General features: G+C 43.7%; 1 protein-coding gene across 1 annotated transcript in view; it reads right to left on the bottom strand.

Moving 5' to 3' along the window:
* The window catches only part of T265_03200 (hypothetical protein), a gene marked incomplete at both ends in the record, with an annotated part of 55,253 nt that overhangs the window by 23,730 nt on the left and 9,621 nt on the right, over positions 1 to 21,902 (bottom strand). The window contains 3 exons of the mRNA XM_009167619.1: positions 2,045 to 2,112; positions 2,645 to 2,985; positions 13,985 to 14,198. Coding sequence (XP_009165883.1) covers positions 2,045 to 2,112; positions 2,645 to 2,985; positions 13,985 to 14,198 — 623 coding nt within the window. The remainder of the gene's footprint in view (positions 1 to 2,044; positions 2,113 to 2,644; positions 2,986 to 13,984; positions 14,199 to 21,902) is intronic.

Raw genomic sequence — 21,902 nt, 5'->3', positions numbered from 1 at the left:
GGGTTTTGGAGACCCTCCAGTGTTCGTCTCATTATTTCATCGATCACAAAGTTGAAAAGGAATGGAGAGAGTGGGCATCCCTGACGGACACCGCTTTGTGTGCGGAAGCTTTTGGAGAGCTCTCCGTACACTCTCACACGTCCGGAAGTCTGAGAATACAAAGAACGTATTGTGTTTACAAACTTCTGGGGCATTCCTTGGTGGGCAAGCGTCTCAAGAAGAACAGACCGATCAACCGAGTCGAATGCGCCTCGGAAATCCAGGAATACTAGAATCGTGGGTCGCTTCTACGTATGGCGTTGTTCTAGCACCTGACGCAATATGAAACATTCATAAATATGAGCGACTAAAGCGGGATCTTACTCAAATAGAACGCTTCTGTTTGAGTCAGAATACGTGAAAGAATTGCGATACTCACTCTTGAAAACCACTGTGGTATCAGCAGTAGTGCCCAAGGTAATAGCTTCAACAAACTGACCGACGAACGAAGGAGTTTTGGGTTTTGTCTCAGAGAAGAGTTTCCTGACTACATTTCCGCACTATAACGGGTGCTTGATTTCCCAATGATAATGGTGTCATCGTCTTAACCTGAAAACTACCTGATTCTGTCAATCGTTAGGAACTACGAAAAGGTCAGCTAACCAAATATGTTCAGTCTAAATTGTTGCCTCTTGCAAAAGCACTGCGTGCTAAACTTCATGGAGGCGTACGCACAAGCTGAAAGTCTCAACATGAATACACAAGTTTAACTGGTGTAAGTCAGGATTACTTCTAGGTATCCCTCCGTCTGAACGTCGTTACCGATACAGCCACCCTCACCTAAATCCAATTATTACTGGAGTCGAAATGTTTTCGAGGGGTTCGCTTGAAGGGAGTGACAGCCCGTACGATCTTAGACTTTCTGAATATTGACCTGAAATACAAAGCACTCTGAGGGATGCTGCCTAGACATGATAGGAAAGACGATTCTGATCAGGCTTGCAGACCTCAAACAACGGGATATATTCACTGAACTGGTCAGCTTAATAGACTGCGGCAGACTAATACTGGTTAAAAACACTCTTACACTCAAGAAATTCGAAGAAGTCTCCGACCCAGTAATGCATAAACCTGTTTATTGATTTTAGCATAAATATCCCCAAACCGTGATCCAGACATTCATCGAGCGGCTATGCCTTCTGTATTTTCTCTCCTCTCAGTGATTGAATCTATAGCGGCTGAAAGGTAGAAAATGTAGCTGAACTGAAGTATTGAGAGCTTCCTAAATTTGGATAAAGATGTGGACATTGCCAGAAAAGATGGTTTGCTTTTTCAAAGAGGAAACTACTCACAAGTTGCTAAAAACTCTACCACAGCTTATGACCGGATTCGTTTTCCTTGGGGCTCATCAGGCAGGCGCAGTCCCAGAGTTTCCATCATTATTCACTAAGCAAACTCTGTTGTTCACATTTCTCGTAGCATCGTATTCACACGCGAAAACCTTTCGTTTGCCAACTTAGCTTGGTATATCATGGAGGATTTCCACAATGTTTGTCCATTCAATCCTTCAATAGAAACAGCAAACCAACTTCGAGAAATACACTCATTTGCAAATCAATTTGGTTTTCACGAGAGGCCCAACTGAATCTCTCATTTATGATATTCTACAACTGAATGTGCTGCATACAGGCCGCCTCATGATTCAGTTGGCACGATATTCGAGATATTGCAGTATATTCTCATAGAGGAAACTACTCACAAGGTTGCTGAAAACTCTTGATGAGGCGGCCTGTGTCCAGCACATTCAGTTGTAGAATATCATAAATGAGAGATTCAGTTGGGCCTCTCGTGAAAACCAAATTGATTTGCAAATGAGTGTATTTCTCGAAGTTGGTTTGCTGTTTCTATTGAAGGATTGAATGGACAAACATTGTGGAAATCCTCCATGATATACCAAGCTAAGTTGGCAAACGAAAGGTTTTCGCGTGTGAATACGATGCTACGAGAAATGTGAACAACAGAGTTTGCTTAGTGAATAATGAATAATAATGAACACATTACTTACTGCTTGAGAACTACTGGAACCATTCGCTCCTGGGAGGTAGTAGACTGTAGCTGGATGAAAGCGCCGCTCTGTGGAGAAGAATGACAGTATTTTGGTGGTGAGGTGGAGAAGAAGACATTCGATGACTACATTCAACCCGTAGGATAGAAACGCAATGAAGAGCAATCAACATCGTCCAGGCGGCAGGACACTAAAGTTCAAGTTGCCCGACACCTTTGCTTCCGCCGTGCCTGACCCCAATGCAGTTCGCCTTCTGGCAGCTTCGGATTTGTTTCAACTACGCGAGGAGGGCTCCTGCTCTGCATTGCTTCGTACAGACGTAATAATCCTATTGAACGAAATCTCTCGAAAAAACTTTCTGTGGGAAAATATATCGGTCTCAGAAATATAATGCCTTCACCAAAGAAACCTCTGAACCAAAAAGAATGCTGCATATCTATTGGCGTCGACGGTTGACAATCCGATTAACCCTGTCTCAAAGGATAGTCATTTCAAAGAAAAGTAAGTGAGACAACTGATAATGTTCCACTCCGAATATCACGAACGTGTATGACCAATCCTACTCAGCTTGATCACCGTTTCACACCGAAGCAGACTTACTAAGTAGTGAGCAAACACCAGCCGCCACGAATCGTGCGCCACCCATCCAACGAAACCGCTCGCTTCTCACGTCCAACTCGGCAAAGCCTCCCCAATTGATGGACAGTATACCAAAGCGCCTGGACTTGCCATCCATACTCTCAAAGACTATGCCGTCCAAAGGAGTGATGACTTGTTGAAAAAACGAGTCACGGGCTGAAGCGTGTTGTTCAGATGGCTTTGGCGGTATCAGCCCCCTGTTGATCAAATGGAGGTTTTCCATGGGATTATCGGTTGGCGAAGGTTCGGGATGACTGAGAATGAACACTGAATGACGCAGGCAACCGTGCCTGAAGGCCAGTCTGAAATAAAGAGACGTGAGTTCACTAACTACTATGACCAACAAAGTGTTAGAAAGCCGGAAAGCCTAACAGTCGTCTGTCTTTAGGGTCCATAAAAATGGGGAAAACCATTTACAGTGGACTGAAGCGCAGACTTCATTTCCCTTTCTCCGGCTTGAATCAGGTCAAATTTTCACACTTTCATTCAGCCCAAAAGGTCATCTTGCTTTCGGATGTGCCCCACGTGATGACAAATTTGTTCATTTAAATCAGAGCTCAAGTGATTGCAGAACGAATCGCAATTCAGTCTAGGCGAACGCGAAGCCAAATTTTTTGGAGAAGACGGACAACAACTTAGCCCTTATGGTCGTACCTAAAAGGCTGTCTTATGTAAATATATAAGTGATACTTTGTATTAATATTTGAGCCAGAATCCAATCCTTTTCGAACAAAATTCCGGTGAATGGGCAAAAATTATGCCGGGGTATACATAATCCTAACTTGGACTTCAGGAATAATAAACTGAAAAGTAGGAGGGTCGACCGTGCTGCTGTCACCCGTTATTTCTTGCTTGTCTGTCCGGTTAAGAAGGCTTGTGCTGAAAAATGTGATTTGAAGTGTGACCTCGAAGCCATCCAACCTGAAGCACACGGCGAAACTCAAGGCGGAAATATTTTTTCCACGTTTCCTTCAGGATGGCCATGCGAAATTCTGTTAAATTCTGTCGCCAGCCATTAGCAGTTTCAAATTATGACACTGTCTGCGATAAGTGGAGTCTATGGGTAGATGGGAATTTCGAGAGACATTTCCTAGAAAATAACACAGGGCCAAGCGTGTAAGCATGCATGACGTTACTGGACACAGTTTAGCTCATTAAATGACTTTGAAGCAACAGCCGAGACTGCTGATAATGAGCTATGGGGGCGTTAACTGATTGAAAAACTAGGTCAAATATTGTCTGGTACACCGTTTGGTTGACAATTTTACGCAAACTCCTGCGCATTGTATACATTACATTACAGCTCGAGAAGACAAAATTATTCTTCGTCGTTATTGACACTCTTTGAGGGATTGCAGCATAGTGTTTTTCTGCTCCACGAAACTGGAGAGACATTTTTGTTCTGTTTAAGAAGGCAACATTAACCAGGTGAGCGAATTCAAAAGCACAGGGTTTCTCCAGCGCTACCGCCATTCACGGTAGGCGACAAAATTCAGACCATGATTACGAAACTCAGCCCCCGATAATTATCTGAAAAAGGCCAAGTTGTTACTTGTTCCTTAACCACATGCAGTACAGCACGCGGCTGCTTCTCCCGTTTTTTACTAGAGTCACCGCCGTTCAAACAAAAAATGCGAGATGCTCAGGTAAGAGGAACTGTCGTATTCGAAGCGCAGACACTTTCCGACACGAACTCGTAGTTTAACTTTGACACTGTAGTGTTATGTGTAACACCAAGCTTGCTTCCTGTTGCACCTTCGAATCGGTTACAAACGATAGACATTCTCATACAGTCGACCAACTATCAACATTGTCGGCACAGTAGAAACACAGACTGAATAGCGGGTCATAAGTCAGTGACTACGCGAGTCCAGTAGATATAAAGTTGAAGTAACGAAATGCCTTTCGATACACCCAATAATCGTCCATCATAAAAAGCATACCCAACTGAAAAGGTGTGGTGTGAAGTTTGGTAATAATCAGATGCAATAGTGATGAGTCGATGTTCGAGACAATTCGAGTCAAGACCACAGATCAATAACGCAGATAAGAACGTAGTCAGTCTCCCAGTCGTTTAACAGTATTTCAGGCAGAACCGCACCTGCATGGCTGATTGACCTTGTTTCTTAAAGTGGAATAACCGAGCGAATAAGGGGGGAGATAGGTTTCCAAATAATCACGTTCGAGCAGTTGCTAGAAATTTGCAGCCTTAACGAGCGCCGGTCATCATCTTGGAAATCACGGGTAGAATGAGGTGGGCAATCTACTTAACGACACGTATAACTATTTCTAACCTATAAATACTTGGAGGAAATCGTTCGCATTTCTTACGATGACATACACTGTTACCGTTGAGAATCCGTAATCGAAAAATAGACATACGAGTGAAAGGAAGAGAGCCTCCCCTGAGGAGTCATTTATTAGAAAATGCCAGCTGAACAGTTACAGATTAGTGGACAGGGAAGCAAAACTCCCATATGCATCTTGTTTACTAACACTGAATATCCATCTTCTCCTTGAACGCGTCTTCCTGGTCTTTCCTGGATATTCATTGACTGTTGCTTAAATCCAAGCTAATGCTACAAAGCGACTCCACAAATTCCGTAATAGATCCCACTTTTCAAAAGACGCAAAGCAGATTTACGAGGAAACATACTACTCACATGCCCTCCCATCAGTGGTAACACCGTTACACCAGTACCACCGAATAAAGAACATCAACAACAAACTGTTGTGTAATAGGGATTCTGTGTGTATAAAATTAACTGCAACGATTGCACTAAGGTTTACATAGGACAAACTGCTAGGGGATCGCACACCGGAATTGTTGAGCATAAAGGAAGGATAAACAAACCACCAAGGAGTGCAGAACAAACGCTGGTCAAAGGTTCACGGGACATAGAGTAGATCTGGAGAATGTGGAAGTTTCAAGACGGGGAATGAGATTCACACCACAGCGGCTGATAGCCGAGGCGGTGGCATCACAGCGTGAATAGAGTCGAGGGTGTGGAACTGGCGAGCGTATGGAAAGCGGTTTTAGATAAGTTGAGTTGACACGTGACTGTGTGGTTGTCAATCCACGTAGAATCATTAACAAAAACTGGGGGGTGGGGTTGGAAGTCCCAACCCGACCAAAGGTCACAGCATCCCACTCACGCAACTATCTTAGCATTGACTGATCCACACAGAAGGACAGAAGGTTTAAACGACGTTCAAGAGCAATCATCAAGTGGACCGAACCAGAAGAACTAGACCATAGACTGGACACAAACACATGTAGGTTACCCCATCGACCAAACATTCGTTCACCCACCCTAACACAAAAATCCCTCGGCCGACACCCAACAGAGATCTTGCTTGACTTAGCTGATTGGTTATCCCTCCAGCTTAAATCTCGATCAACCTCGGAACCTAGTCACTTGACCTGACGAAGCTTTTGTGTCAAAAGCGAAACGTTGCCCAGCAATAGATCTACCGATTGTCATCAAACTTTTTCTAAAACGGTTTTCAGCCTTTAGTTGGTCAACTTACGAAAACGATGACTACTCAATCGGTTCGAAGCATTTTTCACCTGATTGAGGTGTGCTTGAAGTGTTTAAAACTAGAATATTGATGCGAAAATAAGGTAGTTAACAAAGCACACACAGTTCCTGTACATGACCCTGTTCTTTGTCACCGGGGGCGTTGAGCAGCTCTCGTTTACCAGGGAATTCGGTAATTTCTATACCCCTGTGCTTAGGTAACACAACTTTTTGAGGCCATTAGGATCGCTTCAAACGACCCACCACCACTAAGTGCCAGAGTGGAAATAGTCGGATCTGAACCCCAAGTTAAAGCACGAAACTGAATTCGGGAGAAGGACAAACCAACTGGCAAGTTGCAGAGAATCAAAACAGGACTTCGGAAGGAATCGTTTTTATCTGGGGAACTGCCGCAACTCGATAATGTGGATGATGCCATCCAAGCGCTGCAAATGAAACAGGTTTCATTCGTCAACATGTATCCTGGCCTCGGCCGTAGTGAAGTATTCCACCCTCGAGTAGGTTCATCAGGTAGACATTGAAGAGTCCATGCGGGATAAAAAGCCTCGTGTGGCTCAGCGCTTTGGAGTCGAAACCCATCTTCATAAAATGCCGGTTAAACTTTAATTCAACGGCTCAAGTTACTGATTGGCGAAGCGCCCCACCACTGAACATACAGTAACAGAATGTGGCCAGCTAATCCAAGCCCTTGAGGCTAGGACACCAGTCTTTCACCCAACAAACAACCACGAATGCATACAACTCAATAAAACCTTGCCGTTCTTCATGTACAACGAGATTTACTCCGTGTCATCCGTGAATTACACAGCGGCATTAACTAAGCCCATTGCCTCTTACCATCTTTCGTCTCATCCGTTCTCTTTCCTGTAGCTATGAGGCTGTTTGCATTTTGTTTCCGATGATCCTAATTATCATAATCACAAACAGCAACATCAGTGTTGACAATGATAGCTCACTGCTTCACATTCACAAAGTTTAGTTAGTTGTTTAAAGCACCCCTTATATGAGTTTAAATGCAATCGCAGCTCCGGATAGCCCAGTTTCATTCCACGCTCTAACAAACATTTCTCACCCTCTCATATTCTTTAGTACTAGTCACAGATCCGTCCCACTGTGGAATACGACAACCGGATTCGGGATGGTGCTATTTCTTGTTGTCAGTTTCTATCCAGATCGCCTGAGTGAATGTCTGGAGGTATAGGCACCTCGGAATGGTTAAGCTAGCACGAAGCCCGTTCCCTTTATAAGGCTTTCAAATAAATCATGGCTGTACGGCAGTGAAGTATCGGTGTTGCATGATGATGATGATGATGATGATGATGCTATTTCTACGCATGCTCCACCCCCCAGATAATGTTCAACGAAAAGTTGCGTATCTCTCCGACTTTGCTTCGTTTATCGACAATTTAAAAATGTCCTCAGACTGTCGAGATACAGTTTCTCTCAATTTTGTCGTCAGTGTCACAGTTGTTCAGTCGACTGATTTGCCTATTTTTCGCTAATCATCCATTTCAAGTCTTATTTTACGGTGAGGAATAAGAAGGCCGATTGCTTGGTAATTATCAGGCTTTCCTTGGCGTATCATTTTTTGTCCATTAACGTGGTTACTCGTGCGAAGCCGAATTGTTCTGGTTTGATAAACGGTAAGTGGAATGCCTGAAATTTTCGACGTTTTGCTTAGTCAGCTACTAGGTTCTTGGTTGGGGGCCCCTCATGAGTCACCAAAGCTATTGTGTCTCACCTGTTTTGAATGTACTGTGCGTGATCTAGCACATATTCGAAGACCCAGCCTGTTCTGTACGAACTCAAAAATAGTCATAAAGTTCACTATTCGCGCTGCTTGACTTGGGAGATCCCAGCAACAAGGGACACCAGTAATCGTGGGCTGAAATGACTTTGAGTGGTGACATCCGAAAAACCCAGCTACGTTATGATGTTATACTTCTACGTTTTTGAGTACTGAAAGAAAATTATCTAGTGGTACTGATTCACTCGCATTAAAATCAATGTTCAACATGACATCTTATGTATGTTTGAAATGGGTACAGTATGCTGCGAAACAGATGCCTGGTGTCGTACTTTCGGGCGCTGAACCACAAGTGTCACTCACTGTAGAATAGAACAACCTAGAAAAACAAACAGATCAACAATTTACTGTCCCAAATATCAACCGTCCTCTCAGGTTGTAACCGGCAATAATGAGAAACACAAATGTCTGTTTGCATGTTAGACAAGCGGAAATGTGGGAAAAATTTGACCGAGGTTGGCCTTACAGGGTCTGTGGTCAAAGTTGAGGGATGGTCCTTCTGGGGTAGCAAAATTCAAAGGAATCTTCAAGGGACCGACGGAAACTGTTTATTGAGAGTAGTCCCTTTAGATGGGACAACTGTAATGAAAACAAGCGTAGCAATTATTTCCAGGTCTCTATTTGAGATTAGACAGATCGCCCAGATGGTAATCTCTCAGGAGGTAGCAACTAGAGGCAAAATCAGGGGCAACCGTACTGAGTTGGTGTCAGCCGTAGAAATACTTTCAGTAGGGAGGTGAAACCACTCTTTTTTTCAACTTGTTTTCTGATGTGTACCTTTGAGAACAAACGGTCCATTATCCTTTTGATCACCTACCTATAGATCTCGGATACTAGACGCAAAGTATTACGCTCTTCTGCTGATGTTTGCGGATTCAAATTTTCCTTAATATTAAGTAAATGTGAGAAAGATTTGACCGGCCCACATTCACACCACCCTCGTTTAATCAGTAGCTCTACTTTGCTGTTGAGTCCACACTAAGGTGTGGGAAGTAACCACCCACAAAAAAAGTCGTTGGCCTGTTAGCATCAACTTCAGAACGTATTAAAATAACTGGTTCTACAAAGAGCGCAAATTTACTGACTCCAGTGCGACATCTCAGTGGCGCGGTTTTCCTCTTGCAGCATATACTCGATGGGATGCTCTGTGAAAGTGGCTTTTACCGAGCACCTTGGATAAGTTCTTCATGCAAAACTGGATGGGACATAAGGTGGTAGTAAAAAGAAAAGATTGATAAATCAAACATTTTTTGATATTTGGACCGGCTGATGGAAATATGAGCAATAAATGGTGGGTTCTGAAAGCCAAAGAAAAGTTGGATCATGGCCGCTTATACGATACCGAGTATCAGATACAGGACCCATCGCGTCATTTTGAAAAGCTACATTCTACCTCACGAGTAGTGACCTTGTGGCAAAATGAATTGCAGGTTAAAGTAATGCTGGGGTAATAGCCTAACCAGACGACCCATACATACGTGAAGAGCATGCGGCAGAAATATCACGTACTGTGACATAACGCGAAGTGAATTTGTTCGACAATGATGGAATGGGCAAGGGAGCGCAGAAGAATGCTTCCCGTGGAGATGTCGACCAGGCAGATCGCTTGTTTGTTGCAGAAAACACTAACGTTAGCTACTCAGATACATTTATTACGCCAGGTTGTGTGATTACACCATTGTATCTATCGGAGACTGGTACAAAGCAGTGAAGCATTCCTCATCAAATAAACTCAGTGGATTAGACAATGTCACCATTGGTTTTGAAGCAATTTGGCACAAAACCCCTCTGCTCCCATCAGCCAGGTCCCCATGTGTCCTTAAAGAGTCACAGACCACAAAAGCATGAGGGACCTCTAGAATAACATCTACACTAAAGTCAATTTTTTATGGTTTCACAAGGTAGCGTCTCGTTTTATCGGTTCAGTCTTGCTTGAGTTGTTAGAAAAGCGGATGCGTACTATCATGCGACCCTTGCAGCGCGCCTCAAGGATGTACATCAGTTCGCCTACAAACCTGAAATATCAACCACGGATGCTGTTGCTTGCATCGAATTTTGGGAGCTCCGGACGTTGTTTTTTATTATTTGTTTCAAGAGACCGTTAGGCATTGGACTATTGCGCTGTTTTTAAGCGCTTGATCCAGTGAATTATCAAATACTGATTGGTGACAACAGGTCAACCTCGGCTGCGACCGAGTGTGGTATGCCCCAAGGAGCCCTCGTATCACCTTACTTACTGCATTGTACATGAGCTCCTTACCCAAGGGTCGATATCATCGATTGACAGGCCTGTTCTGTAGGAGTACATTCTAAGCCGCTCCATCAGGATACGCATACCATCTATCAAAGTATTTCCTCCAACTTGAATCCAGGCAACTGCACCGAACTTCCGTTTACACTCTGCGCCCCAAATATGAATGAAATAGAAACATCGGTCTCCTCAGTCATTATCAAGGATTGCCCTTAAAGCATGTAAAGTGCACTAAATGCCTCAGAGTTAGGTTATTATCCGATCTATCAGTGCACGATCTGGTAGAAGGGGTATTTCTGAAGATCCAGACGACAGTTCGGTTTTTGTAATCTAATCTTCCACTTTTGCCACTGTTCTACGAGGTTTTATCTGACTCAGCTGTTATCAGACACTGGAAAAGAATGCTGCTTTCCTCCGGTAATATATCCCCTATTTGCAACACTGAAACATTGATAAACCGACACATTAAAGCTTATTTAGGTAGTCTCGACGCAATCCTGCACGATCGCCACAATTTCCCACAGGCCGAACTGCGCCACTATCTTCCCAGGTGTCCCTAAAGGTCAATGACGTACTTTTGTACACCTGTCTACAAAAACACCGTAGTCCCTCATTTGGCTCAACTTAAGAGAATAGCAGGTTTGTTGCCATCATTTACCTATTTGGTAAAGCTTTTTCTATACATACTTTTAATAACACGTGCTCTTTTTTAAAATTCACTGAACCCATCACCCGCAAATTGGCAGCGGTGACAAGTAAAGGAAATCTCTAATCCTATCTGGTCTCGCCTACTGGTCGTGATCCCCAGACGGAGAACGTTAAACCCAAACTGTACATAGTTTGTAATCTGAGTCAAAATGGGGATCGGCGTTCAGTTGTCAAATATAGATGTTCGGATACGTAACTGTGAGTTCTCGTCCCATAACTTCACATCCACAATGAAGTCGTCACGCTACTCGAACTCCCACCGAGCATTCCAAGCATCCTCCTGACTAGCTCTAATTGGTGAATGTCAGTTCGGGGACAATAAACGAATGAACCGTGCGGGCAGATTCGTCGCAAAAAACAAGCCAAAATCAATCAAAAGATAAAGCGGCACGCTAAACAGTTGAGGATCACAGTAACTTTTAGTCCTGGAGCATCACATGAAATCCATGAACGCAGCGAAACCCTGGAGACCTGTTTCTTTATAATGTACTGCTCATAAGGTTGCTGAGAATCCGTCGACAGCCCACGACCGGTTTCGCCCTTTTTGGGGCTCATCAGGTAGGCGCTGTCCCCGGGTTTCCGTCAACTTTATGTTCCACTTGAAACCAAATTGCATGAAATTAGCGAATATACACTCATTTGCAAACTAATATGGTTTTTCCGAGAGACTTACCTGGAACCCAGCTGAATCTCTCGCTCGTGATATTCCAGGCAACTGAATATGCTGCACCAGGCCGCCTCATGTTTCAGTCGCTACGGTATTTGAAATATCGCGATACATGTATATCTTTGTAATGTACTACTCATAAGGGTGCTGAAAGTCCATCGACAGCCCACGACCGGTTTCGCCCTTCTTGGGGCTCATCAGGTAGGCGCAGTCCGCGGGTTTCCGTCAACCTTATGTTCCACTTGAAACCAAATTGCACGAAATTAGCGAATATACACTCATCTGAGAACATCATAAACGAGAGATTCAGCTGGGTTCCAGATGAGTCTCTCGAAAGAACCAAATTAGTTTGCAAATGAGTGTATATTCGCTAACCTGTTTCTTTACTATGCGGAGGGGGATCCTTCGAATACGAGAAACTCTGATGTTTAGTGTCGTGGTTAAGCGATCGCGACAAGTTACGGTAGTGGCCGGCTCCAGTGGGAATAACTTTCATCATGGATAGAACGGGAAGGACTGTATAATCATAGAGTAAAACGAAAAACTATACGAATCGGGACCAAAATTCAGGGTTCCGTTCTCTTTCATTCGGTAAGGGTCTTCATCAAAGAGATGTCTTCCTCGTTCAAGCATTACCACGGTAGACGGGATGCACAGAAGGACTAAAGATTGGGCATCAGATCATTTTCTGCCAATCAGGTATCTTCTAGGGTAGCCTATAATTAAGCGACATTCAAATAAAGAAGTAGATGAAGGATAAGCATCCTGAGAACCCGACCTAACCAACTAATCCTGTGTTGATGTTTCGGGTCCGCTAGGGCGAATAAGTGCCGTCGGCCCTCAACGTTTCAGACAATCCCCCGAAAACTAGTTACATTTGGCATCTACTGATGATCAGTAGCGGATCAAAGTTGAGTGTCTTCTCCGCATGGTGTTTACATTTCACTGCTTTGGAGTTGCACAAACTGCACAGAATAAACTTATCGATTTAATCGGTCGCTGATGTGACAGTGGCACAGTCGGTAGTGTAGGTTTGCAGACGCATCGTGGGCCAGAACAGTTCTACTGATCACCTCATTACAAACATTACCTGTGCTGAAACAGCCTCAGGCACGTGAACCTCTCGAGCACCTTAAATGTGCAACCATCAAAACTTACCTATGAGACGACTTATTCAATTCAGTAAGGCGAATTCGCACTCGACGGATCGAATTCCGGATAGAAATAACAAGACTACCAAGACGGCCCTCTGTAGCTTGAGAAATTCGTATGCCCATACGATTGGAGGACCCCAGTCAGCACATGATCGAACAAGAAAATAAACAGGAATACTGACAACGGACGTTCCTGTGTTATCACATGGAGAAAGTGGATCAACGCACGGATGACGGGATTTGTAGAGTTTAGATTCACACAGTTCACATTTGGACATTCCTGCTCCCACCCTAACGGANCCCACCCCAACGGATACAATGGCTTGATTCCTGCTTCCACTCTCCATACTGACTTGATTCGGAATATAACTTTCTTGTTGCTCGCAACCCATTACTTGTTAAATGGAACCAACCGGGCGAATAACGATGGCTGTCCACAAGTGTGACACAATGACGATTAGCACAAATTAGATGAAAGGCTGATTCCCAAGCACTATTGGCAACACTTGTAAATGAGGCTACGAACTGCATCAACTGTCTACTGTGAAGGCATCTCCGCGAATGAGAAGGGATTATTATGTTCACGCACCACAGTTTTATCAAGCTTTTGCCATTCGACTGCTCATACGCACATTGTGACACAGAATGGGATGTTCCTTCTGGTTATGTACTGAACTAATCACTTTGGTGGATTATGGCGAACATTGAAGAGGAAGCTGATTAAATGTCAACTTTAATGGAGTGTCTCAAAACACAGTGGGACGTTCAAAAAAGAGGCAATAGTGATCACTCTTAGGAATAAAAATTTAAAATCATAAACTCTAGTAAGAAGCTAGGGAAAAGTTTTGCTGCAATTCAAAGTCATGCCAAGGAACTGGGAATGTCTCGGCAGGAAATCGTGTTGAGCAACAGCTTAATCAACTTTGCCGGTCCCCTTTCGGACCACTCGACAACAGCAAGGAATATGACTTAGTCACTTGAAGTTTCCAGACTCTATTTATGGCCCTAGTCAGGGAGATAGCTGCCGGGATTTTTCCAGTCTTTTCTGCACACCGCTTCAACAGAATCGGAAAAAAGAACTTGGACTGACCCTACTTAATCCAAATTCAGTGCTCTGTAGGGTATGCTCTGCAGCATTAGACCAAAGAATACAGATGAACAAATAAACATACCCAGAATAATAACACACTGCTCCTGCAGTAGCGTTTCCACCACCAGCGGGAACGACACCAATAGGAATGTTGAAATCGGACTGTGGGCGACTAGCCAGACCATTGATCACTTCGAATAACAGACCGTCACCGGAAACTGTCACGAGCGCACGGTAGCTGGATAAATCAGCGTCAGATCGGGTCTTTACCCATTGTTCAACATCGCCAGCGTGTTCTACGATAGGATGTGAAAAAGACACGACAATTTGTAACAGAAAGGCCTAATTCCCATAAAACTAACCGCATATACCACGGAACAACTCGGAAATCTTTATGGATGAATGATGACATCAAATGCTTCTGTTTGTTCGATATGCTAGGGAGTACGATAGTTCTGATGCAGTACCGTCATCGGCAGTCAGGGTCACCAACCAGTAATTTGTTTTCTCCTGGGGACCTCCAACAGGGAAGACGGCAGTTGCGAATGTGACTGGACTGACTAGTTGGGGTTCCTGCGTTTCGTTGCCATGTCACGAACTGACCGTCTGTGTCAACTCTGTCCGAAAGAGGGCTCTGCGCGGTAAATGGTCTACTCAGAGTGATCTATGGAATGAGACCAGCTTGTCAGTCGACGGAGACTTGTCTTGCCTGAAAACCACCTGGTGTAACCAGTAATACTGATCCGACGGTCCCACTAGACCCGCACAATGCTTCGGAGGCACTGATGGCCATACACAGAAGAGCTTCCGCAGGTAGCGGTCAAGTCTCTGGTTTAAAAATTCAGACAGACTGGACCGCGGCGTTGTGCACTAATTTCGACAATCAGGCTGTCAATTCGGCACCAGAAACGTCGGAGATCGGCAAACCCTGTCCTGTCCCTCATAACTCGAGAAGCGAGTTCGTAGTTCGCCAGTCCGCCGGGACTTATGCAGCTTCCCAGATAGGCGAACTTATCTACCAAATCGATCGGTTCACCGGTCAGTATGAGATTTGGATTTGATTCAATCTAATTATGAAGTAGTATTCTACGCTTTATAGATGCGTAGCCTATGCTGAACTATGCAGCGGAATTGTTAGGGTTATTTGGACTATTGAATGTAGAAATTCTTGACAAAAGGATGTCCTCGGTAAATGAAGCGTTGGATAACAACATCTAATTCTACTACGCTGTAATTTGACGGTAATAGCTTCCTTGTTATCTGAAAAAGCCTGCATTTCCAAAGGAACCAAGTCAAGAGGAGCAATATCGTCAGTGTATTCAATGCTCATGAGTGAAAGGCCCGAGAGTATTTCAATCGCGGTTGTTCATAAACCGATCAGGCCTCCTATGACAGTTAAGTATCAGTGTGTGTCACAAATGTATTTCTGTTAATGGTGACAATGAAAATGTAGAGGCACGTAGAGGAGACCAAAGAACGAATGGCGACGGACAGCATGTTGCAGAAACACAATAACTGTTACGCAACAAATACACTCATCTGCACATCGATTTGGTCCTCACGAGAGACTAAGCTGAATCTCTCGTTTATGATGTCCTTCAACAGAAAGTGCTGCACAAAGACCGCCTCATGTTCCAGTTAGTACGATATTCGAGATAGCGCAGTCTGACTTCAAAAAGGAGGCTACTCATAAGGTCGCTGAAAACTCTTTGAAAGCCCAAGACATGAGACGGTCGTGTGAGAATCACTTGATGTGAAAATGAGTGTATTAGTCGAAATTGGTCCAAATTGTTCACGTAGAACACAAATTTGACGAAAACTAGGGGACTGCGCCTATCTGCTGAGCGTCCAGCAGGGTGAAACCGGTCGTGGGCTGTCCAAGAGTTTTCAGCAAACTTGTGAGTAGTTTCCTTTAGGAAGGCTGTTACGTGGCTTATTACAGTTGGTTTAGGGCGTTTTTTCGCACAAACCGACACAAAACAGCCCAAAATTGGTAGTGTTGAGGTATCAGCTAGATTGTGGTGATCAACACCCACCCAATCCACCATTTTTGTAACGTGCTTCTATTCGTTATTACAAATTAGTCTGTTTGTTGTGACATCGCACTAATAATCTACCTCCGCAGTTCGAGTCCACAGAGTAACAGAACCCGATGTTTGATCGATTGCGTGAGTCCAGATGAATACAAATGCAAAATTATACTATGCCGACACTTTGATCGCTCAGGTGATGAGTAAAAACAAAACAAATGCTCGGTTTTCAGAACCTGTTCACGTGGTGGATTTTAGAACTTATTTGTGAATGAGACTTAGTTGAAATTCTCTTTTATTGTTATCTATACTTGAATGGTAATCCAACAGCACAGTAAGAGAACTAAAGTGAATAGCTAGACACCAACCGAAGCGGGGACGACGTACGAGTGCGAGAACCAACCGAGACATAAAACAACCCAAGCCGATCTTATAGATAGCACATTAACAGGCAGCAAGTATGTGAACGGCTCTACGCTGATAAATCATTCAGCTGGAAGACGGGTGCACAATCGAAACTGTAGCGCTAAAACAAAGAGCCGCGTGCAATAAATCTCGTCTGAGTTTGTACACGGTGGCGCACAAGGGGGTACAACAGAAACCAAGAGGTATTTAAACAATACCGACAACAGCAGTTGGCTTAGTCGCTCCAGGAAGCGGAAACTTTATTAAGAGTGGAAGATGGAGTATTGCTCAGCCGGTTAAGTGATTAAGCACCAGAAAAGTGAGGAAGATACTCCAAATTGATGGCGGGAACAAGCATTTTGATGAAAGGTGCTACCTTCAAGAGTTTGTATTACATCAAAGTGAACCGGTTGGCAGAGCAAACTATACAAAACACACGATGAACGTATCCTAACGTCCGAATAAAAAGATCGGAGCATGGTTATCACCAAAAATAGTCATGGTTTTTGGTTTGGAAGAAGCTCTAGTTCGGAACATTTCAAATACTAATGGGCAACGTAGGCACTATGGCACAAATAATAGAAAAAGATTGACTTAATGTGATCCCCATGCTAGAGATACCGAAGAAAACAGTTTCTACGAAGGCAACCACCACTTTGGTCAAGAGCACTGTAAATTTGAAATGCCTGATCTCCACGAACGAAAAAAGCCATTTTTTGAACCACATGAGACGAAATAAAATGCGCTCTACGAAAGTTGCACAAACTAAACGTAGTTTTTGGTACTTGGGCTCTACATGTGGCAAACTTCAGAAAGGTGCAAACTACGAGGTGAAAAACGAACGGCTTAGCAGAAGGGTGTGGAAGAAATTGCAGAGTTTAAGTGTTGTTGGCGGAGGATGGAATCACCGCAAATCATCGGTACCCGGCTGCAAAGTTGCAGGAAATGGCAGCTAATCAATGTTGGATAGATTAGTGATTTCACTATCTTTCTAGATTGTCTGATTGGGATGTTGGTGCTGTAGCGGACTTAGAATGTTTACGATTGGCCAGCACCACTATTTTTGTTCCTTTCATTTTAACCTTTGTTTCTAATCAAGTGAAATCCGATCTGGTTATCCAATCCCAAATCTATCAAACTGACACCATGTAGGTTGCAATATCTGCCGCAGTATGCATCTGAGGGCGTGAAATGTGTGGACGATTCACACCTAGTTGGTGTGCACAGATGCATTCACTGATGCTGATCACTGACGAGCGTAGTTTAGACTTTAAAACCCATGTGCACCATTTCTCAGCCATGTAGTTGGGTTGCGCACGTCGGCTGAACAAGAAAACCATCAGACTCGCATAAAAATGAAAGCAGTGGACCGTTGAATGGAAGCACAACGCACAAGAGAGGTGGTGACAGCTTGGTCAAAATCAGGTACCCATTGCAGCCGCGGGGTGTGTAGCATAAAAACCATTCGATGCGTTTTAGAGTAGGACGCCAATCACAATAATGTGAGATTTACGCGAGGGATGTGTGATTCGGATGACGAAGTCCTGCTGCACGCCCACGCACGTGCATCAGATTATGGCGGCGGCGAACTCCATAATACATCCGAATAAAGGTTGTACTCAAATGGTTTGGCGAAGAGGCCTAGAAAATGGCGTTTAGGTAGAAGATCAAACAAAATGATATGAGATGAATATACGCGAGGAGATTCCAAAGCCGCGAAATAATGGTAGTGTGAGTTGATGTCCCTAAGAATTTCTATTTCTATTTGTTGCTCTGCCCAAATTCAGCTTTTGCATGATTCTGTATTAAGGGAGTGGGAAGCTATTTTAAGGTTAAATTTGAAAGCATAAAAGTATTCATTTTAATGACCTCAACTAAAATATTAACAAACTTTGAGTCATGGTGCTCAAATAAAGCAAGTGAACTCGAAAAAGTTAGTGTATTTTAGAAGTTGGGAAAATTAGACAGTGTCATGTAACTTTAATTAGATTGGACGAGAGTTCATCATCAAAGTGACGATTGGAGTCTTCTAATGTTAAAACAACGAAACGCATTCCGATTTCTTAGGTGATTCTGAATGTAAGGTGTTGTGGCTCGCTGAACGATCGTGCAACTCTGTGTCGGTCCTCGGCTTCCTGCTCCGCCCACTATCGTATATCAAAAGGCATTGTAGCTTCAGATAGTCCTTTATGGTGAAAAACGAAGATTATTATAACTGTATTTATAAGGTAATCACAGAATGTTCCACAAGATCGTGCTAGAATCTCCGTGAAGGGGCGAGAAGCGTCGGGCTAAAGATGCTCGATCCAGATTGGCTGCATTCTGACCAATCAGGGCATGCATTCGTTTGGTCCGTAGCCCGCACGTGACACACGTCCAGTTGACGTGCTGTTCGAATATTGGGGGCGACTGGCCTCCGGAAATATATCAATCCGAAATGCATAGAGTTAGTGAACATCGATTCGGCACTTTTACGGTAGACTACCTAAAATTACCGAGTATTACACTGGTCTGAGCGACACGACACCAGGTCAGGTTGAAGGTAATGAAAGCACGGATAGGGACGAAAATATAAACGAGCGGATAGGCCTGAAGTCTTGCCGACAAGTCAGCTGATAATGACGTGTAAAACGACAAGCCGTTGAGTGAAACAGCAACCAGATAAAGTCTTTCTATCGTTCTTACTAGAGACACCGGAATAGGTGTTTAAATGAGCTACGAAGCTCGTGTCTCAAAACTCCAAAATTATGGCTTCGGCCGTCGACAGAACCTGTTTACGGAGTCCTTTCTGTGACTGAAATTAAATAAGTGAATTAATTTCCTGTACACTTAGGCGTTTGCCGGACGCGGTTTTTTCGAAAAAAAAATGTTTCGCGTTCACTGAGTGGGCGACTTCCATGAAATCTAGTTGATGACCTCTAGGCACGGTTATTGACGTTCGTTTGTACGTGCAGTCCTGATAGTAAGGCTGTTATACTACCCAACCTAGCAGAACTTCGCTTGAAACCCGCCTCAACCCGCGACCGTCTAAGCGACAGCACCGGAGATGAAGAAATTGCGCTCATACAGACCGTTACAGAAATATGTTGGAGCCGCAGGTTATTTGAACCATGTGTGCAACAACGCCCCGGTTTTCGCAAAATCTCATTAGATAATGAAAAAATGAGAAATTTCGGATTTGTACACAAAAACCCAACTGAGTGAAGACATCGCCCACTACAAATAGTGTGGAAGACATTAAAACCGGACTGGAAACTTGTTATCGGGCCAGCACCTCACTGGTCTTCTGGGAGAAAGTAGTAATGCACCGATTCCGATTTTTAAGAAACGTTATAACGGAAAGAAGCTATCATATGAGATTTCTGCACTTTGTTTGCTTTGCGCAGTTTAAAAAAAACAAGATGAACAAACGCATAGCAGAGAACCACAAAATAAAACGATACATTCGGGAGAAGCGACAAACACGGAGCATGCCTTGTCTCCACCCGGCAAATGAAAAGTACGATGTCATCCGAGGTTTTCAACAAAAAACGACAGTGACAAAATTAGCCACTTAAAGCCCAGAATGTGCTCGCGAACTCAGCAACCTTGGCTAGGTGAATATGCAGGATATGCGTGAAAGTCTGTCGTCGGAGCGAGACACCTGATTTGAACAGGTAATTTGTGCACCATATGAGTGGACTTACTCATGATAAAATAAAAAAACAACCGTGTTTCAAAATCTCAAACACTATAGGTTCGATTAATAACGAGACATTTTCTACCTGAACCCAAATTGCATGAAATTAGCGAACTAGAACACTATAAAAGAGAGATTCAGCTGAGTCACCCGTAAAAAAACAAAGTCGGAACGCAAATGAGTTTATTGGTCAATTTTCGTACAATTCGGATTCAAGCAGAACATAAGGTTGACGGAAACTCGGAGAGTGCGCCCACCTGATGAGCCCCAGGAAGGGCGAAACTGGTGGAGCGGTGTTGAAGTTTTTAGCAACCTTGTGTGTTACGTATATAAAATGAGGCGTGATGTTTTGTCTCACCTTGCTAGTTAGCCTCAACAGCTTTGTTGCATCTTGCAACTATGCTACATGTTCATCAGTGATCTCCTCAAAGTAATTATCCAGGTCAAACCATGTTCAACAAAGCTGATGGCGTAAATGGACAATGTGTTGGTGTTAGATTCACAACCGGGTTTCATGAAAACCGACTAGTAAATCTAGGCAAATTGTAGGACAAGATACTGCGATGAATTTGCCACTTCAAGCTTGTCATCTGCATAGTGGTGGGAAGTTGGCTTTCTTGAACGAAGACGCAAATGGAAAACCCCATGCCCCGAAATCGCTCCGAAATTCGGGAAAGCCTAAATTCGTTGAATGCTTACACAGTTGTTTGAAGTTTTACCGGTTGATTCCACCTAGCATGCATTCCATCCTCGTAAATGGTTCGTTCGGCCCAGAGAATACTGCGCTTTATCACGTTATTTCGAAAGTACTTTGGGCTCGTATCCTGCGTCACTTCATCTAGGTCTTCTTGCTCAAACTGAGGCAAAGTTGTTTTGAAATGAGTGCACCCGGTTTCACGAAATCTTTAAACAGATAAAAGTCACGCCATGCGTTATGGGCGGGACGAGCTGAGACCGACTTTGCATTAAATTCAATTGCAATGGTTTGGAGTATAACATTTAAGAACACAATTGTAGGACCAGCGAGTAACCAAAGGGGATACCAGTCAGAAAGGTGACCGTATACTGAATGAAATTCCCGCCGTTTCGATCACCGTGGATTATCTTTGTTAAGGAGAAACTGACCGAAGTTAAAGCAATGCATGAACTAGGGGCCAATCCCGATCACTTTACCGCGAAGCAGTCTACGAATGATGGAAACCCGACGTACCATAGTTGCTGAGTTGTGTGTGCCAAGGTGTGTGGACAGCTGATAATTCACGCATAGCCCGTTCAATAACAAGGTCGTATTCACATACCTTAAGACCCACGAAAACAAGCAGCGAACACGACCTACACTAAATTCACCCTGATCACCGGTCACAGAGCGGCACATGATCGATTTTAGCTCACAGCTTCACTCTTGATCACCTGTTTCTTCAGGAATACCAATGCTCGATGGTCAAAACCCCGTTTAGCTTCGAAAAGTTGCTTCTCACTGGACTTTCTAAATGACGACTTTCCGAGCTGTTTCAAGCGCTTTCCAGCTGGTCGAACAGAGTCGTTCAGTATGTTACCTCTGCAGTCATCTTTATTTTCACTCCAGTAACACTAGCACCAAGTAGGTAGAAGGTTCCTGAGAACAAGCCGAATGTGAAAGACTCTGGCTAAGATAACTCGCGCATTCATAGAAAGATGTCCTGGACATCAATTTAAGTAACCGCTTCTTTCATCGAACACATGGCTGATAAGTTGGACGTCAACATTTTGTAATCTGTTTTGAAATAGAAGGTACGGTACTACAAATTGCAACCTGCAGTATTCACTCCGTTCCTCGAGTGAATATTAAAGAATGGGCTACCACTACATCAACGGTTATAATCTAAACGGAAACACCTTGGATTTGT

This window comes from Opisthorchis viverrini (genome assembly GCF_000715545.1).
Source record: "Opisthorchis viverrini unplaced genomic scaffold opera_v5_44, whole genome shotgun sequence".
Taxonomy (NCBI): domain Eukaryota; kingdom Metazoa; phylum Platyhelminthes; class Trematoda; order Opisthorchiida; family Opisthorchiidae; genus Opisthorchis; species Opisthorchis viverrini.
The sequence above is the reverse complement of the archived record's forward strand: the minus strand, read 5'-3'. Positions and strand labels throughout refer to the sequence as shown.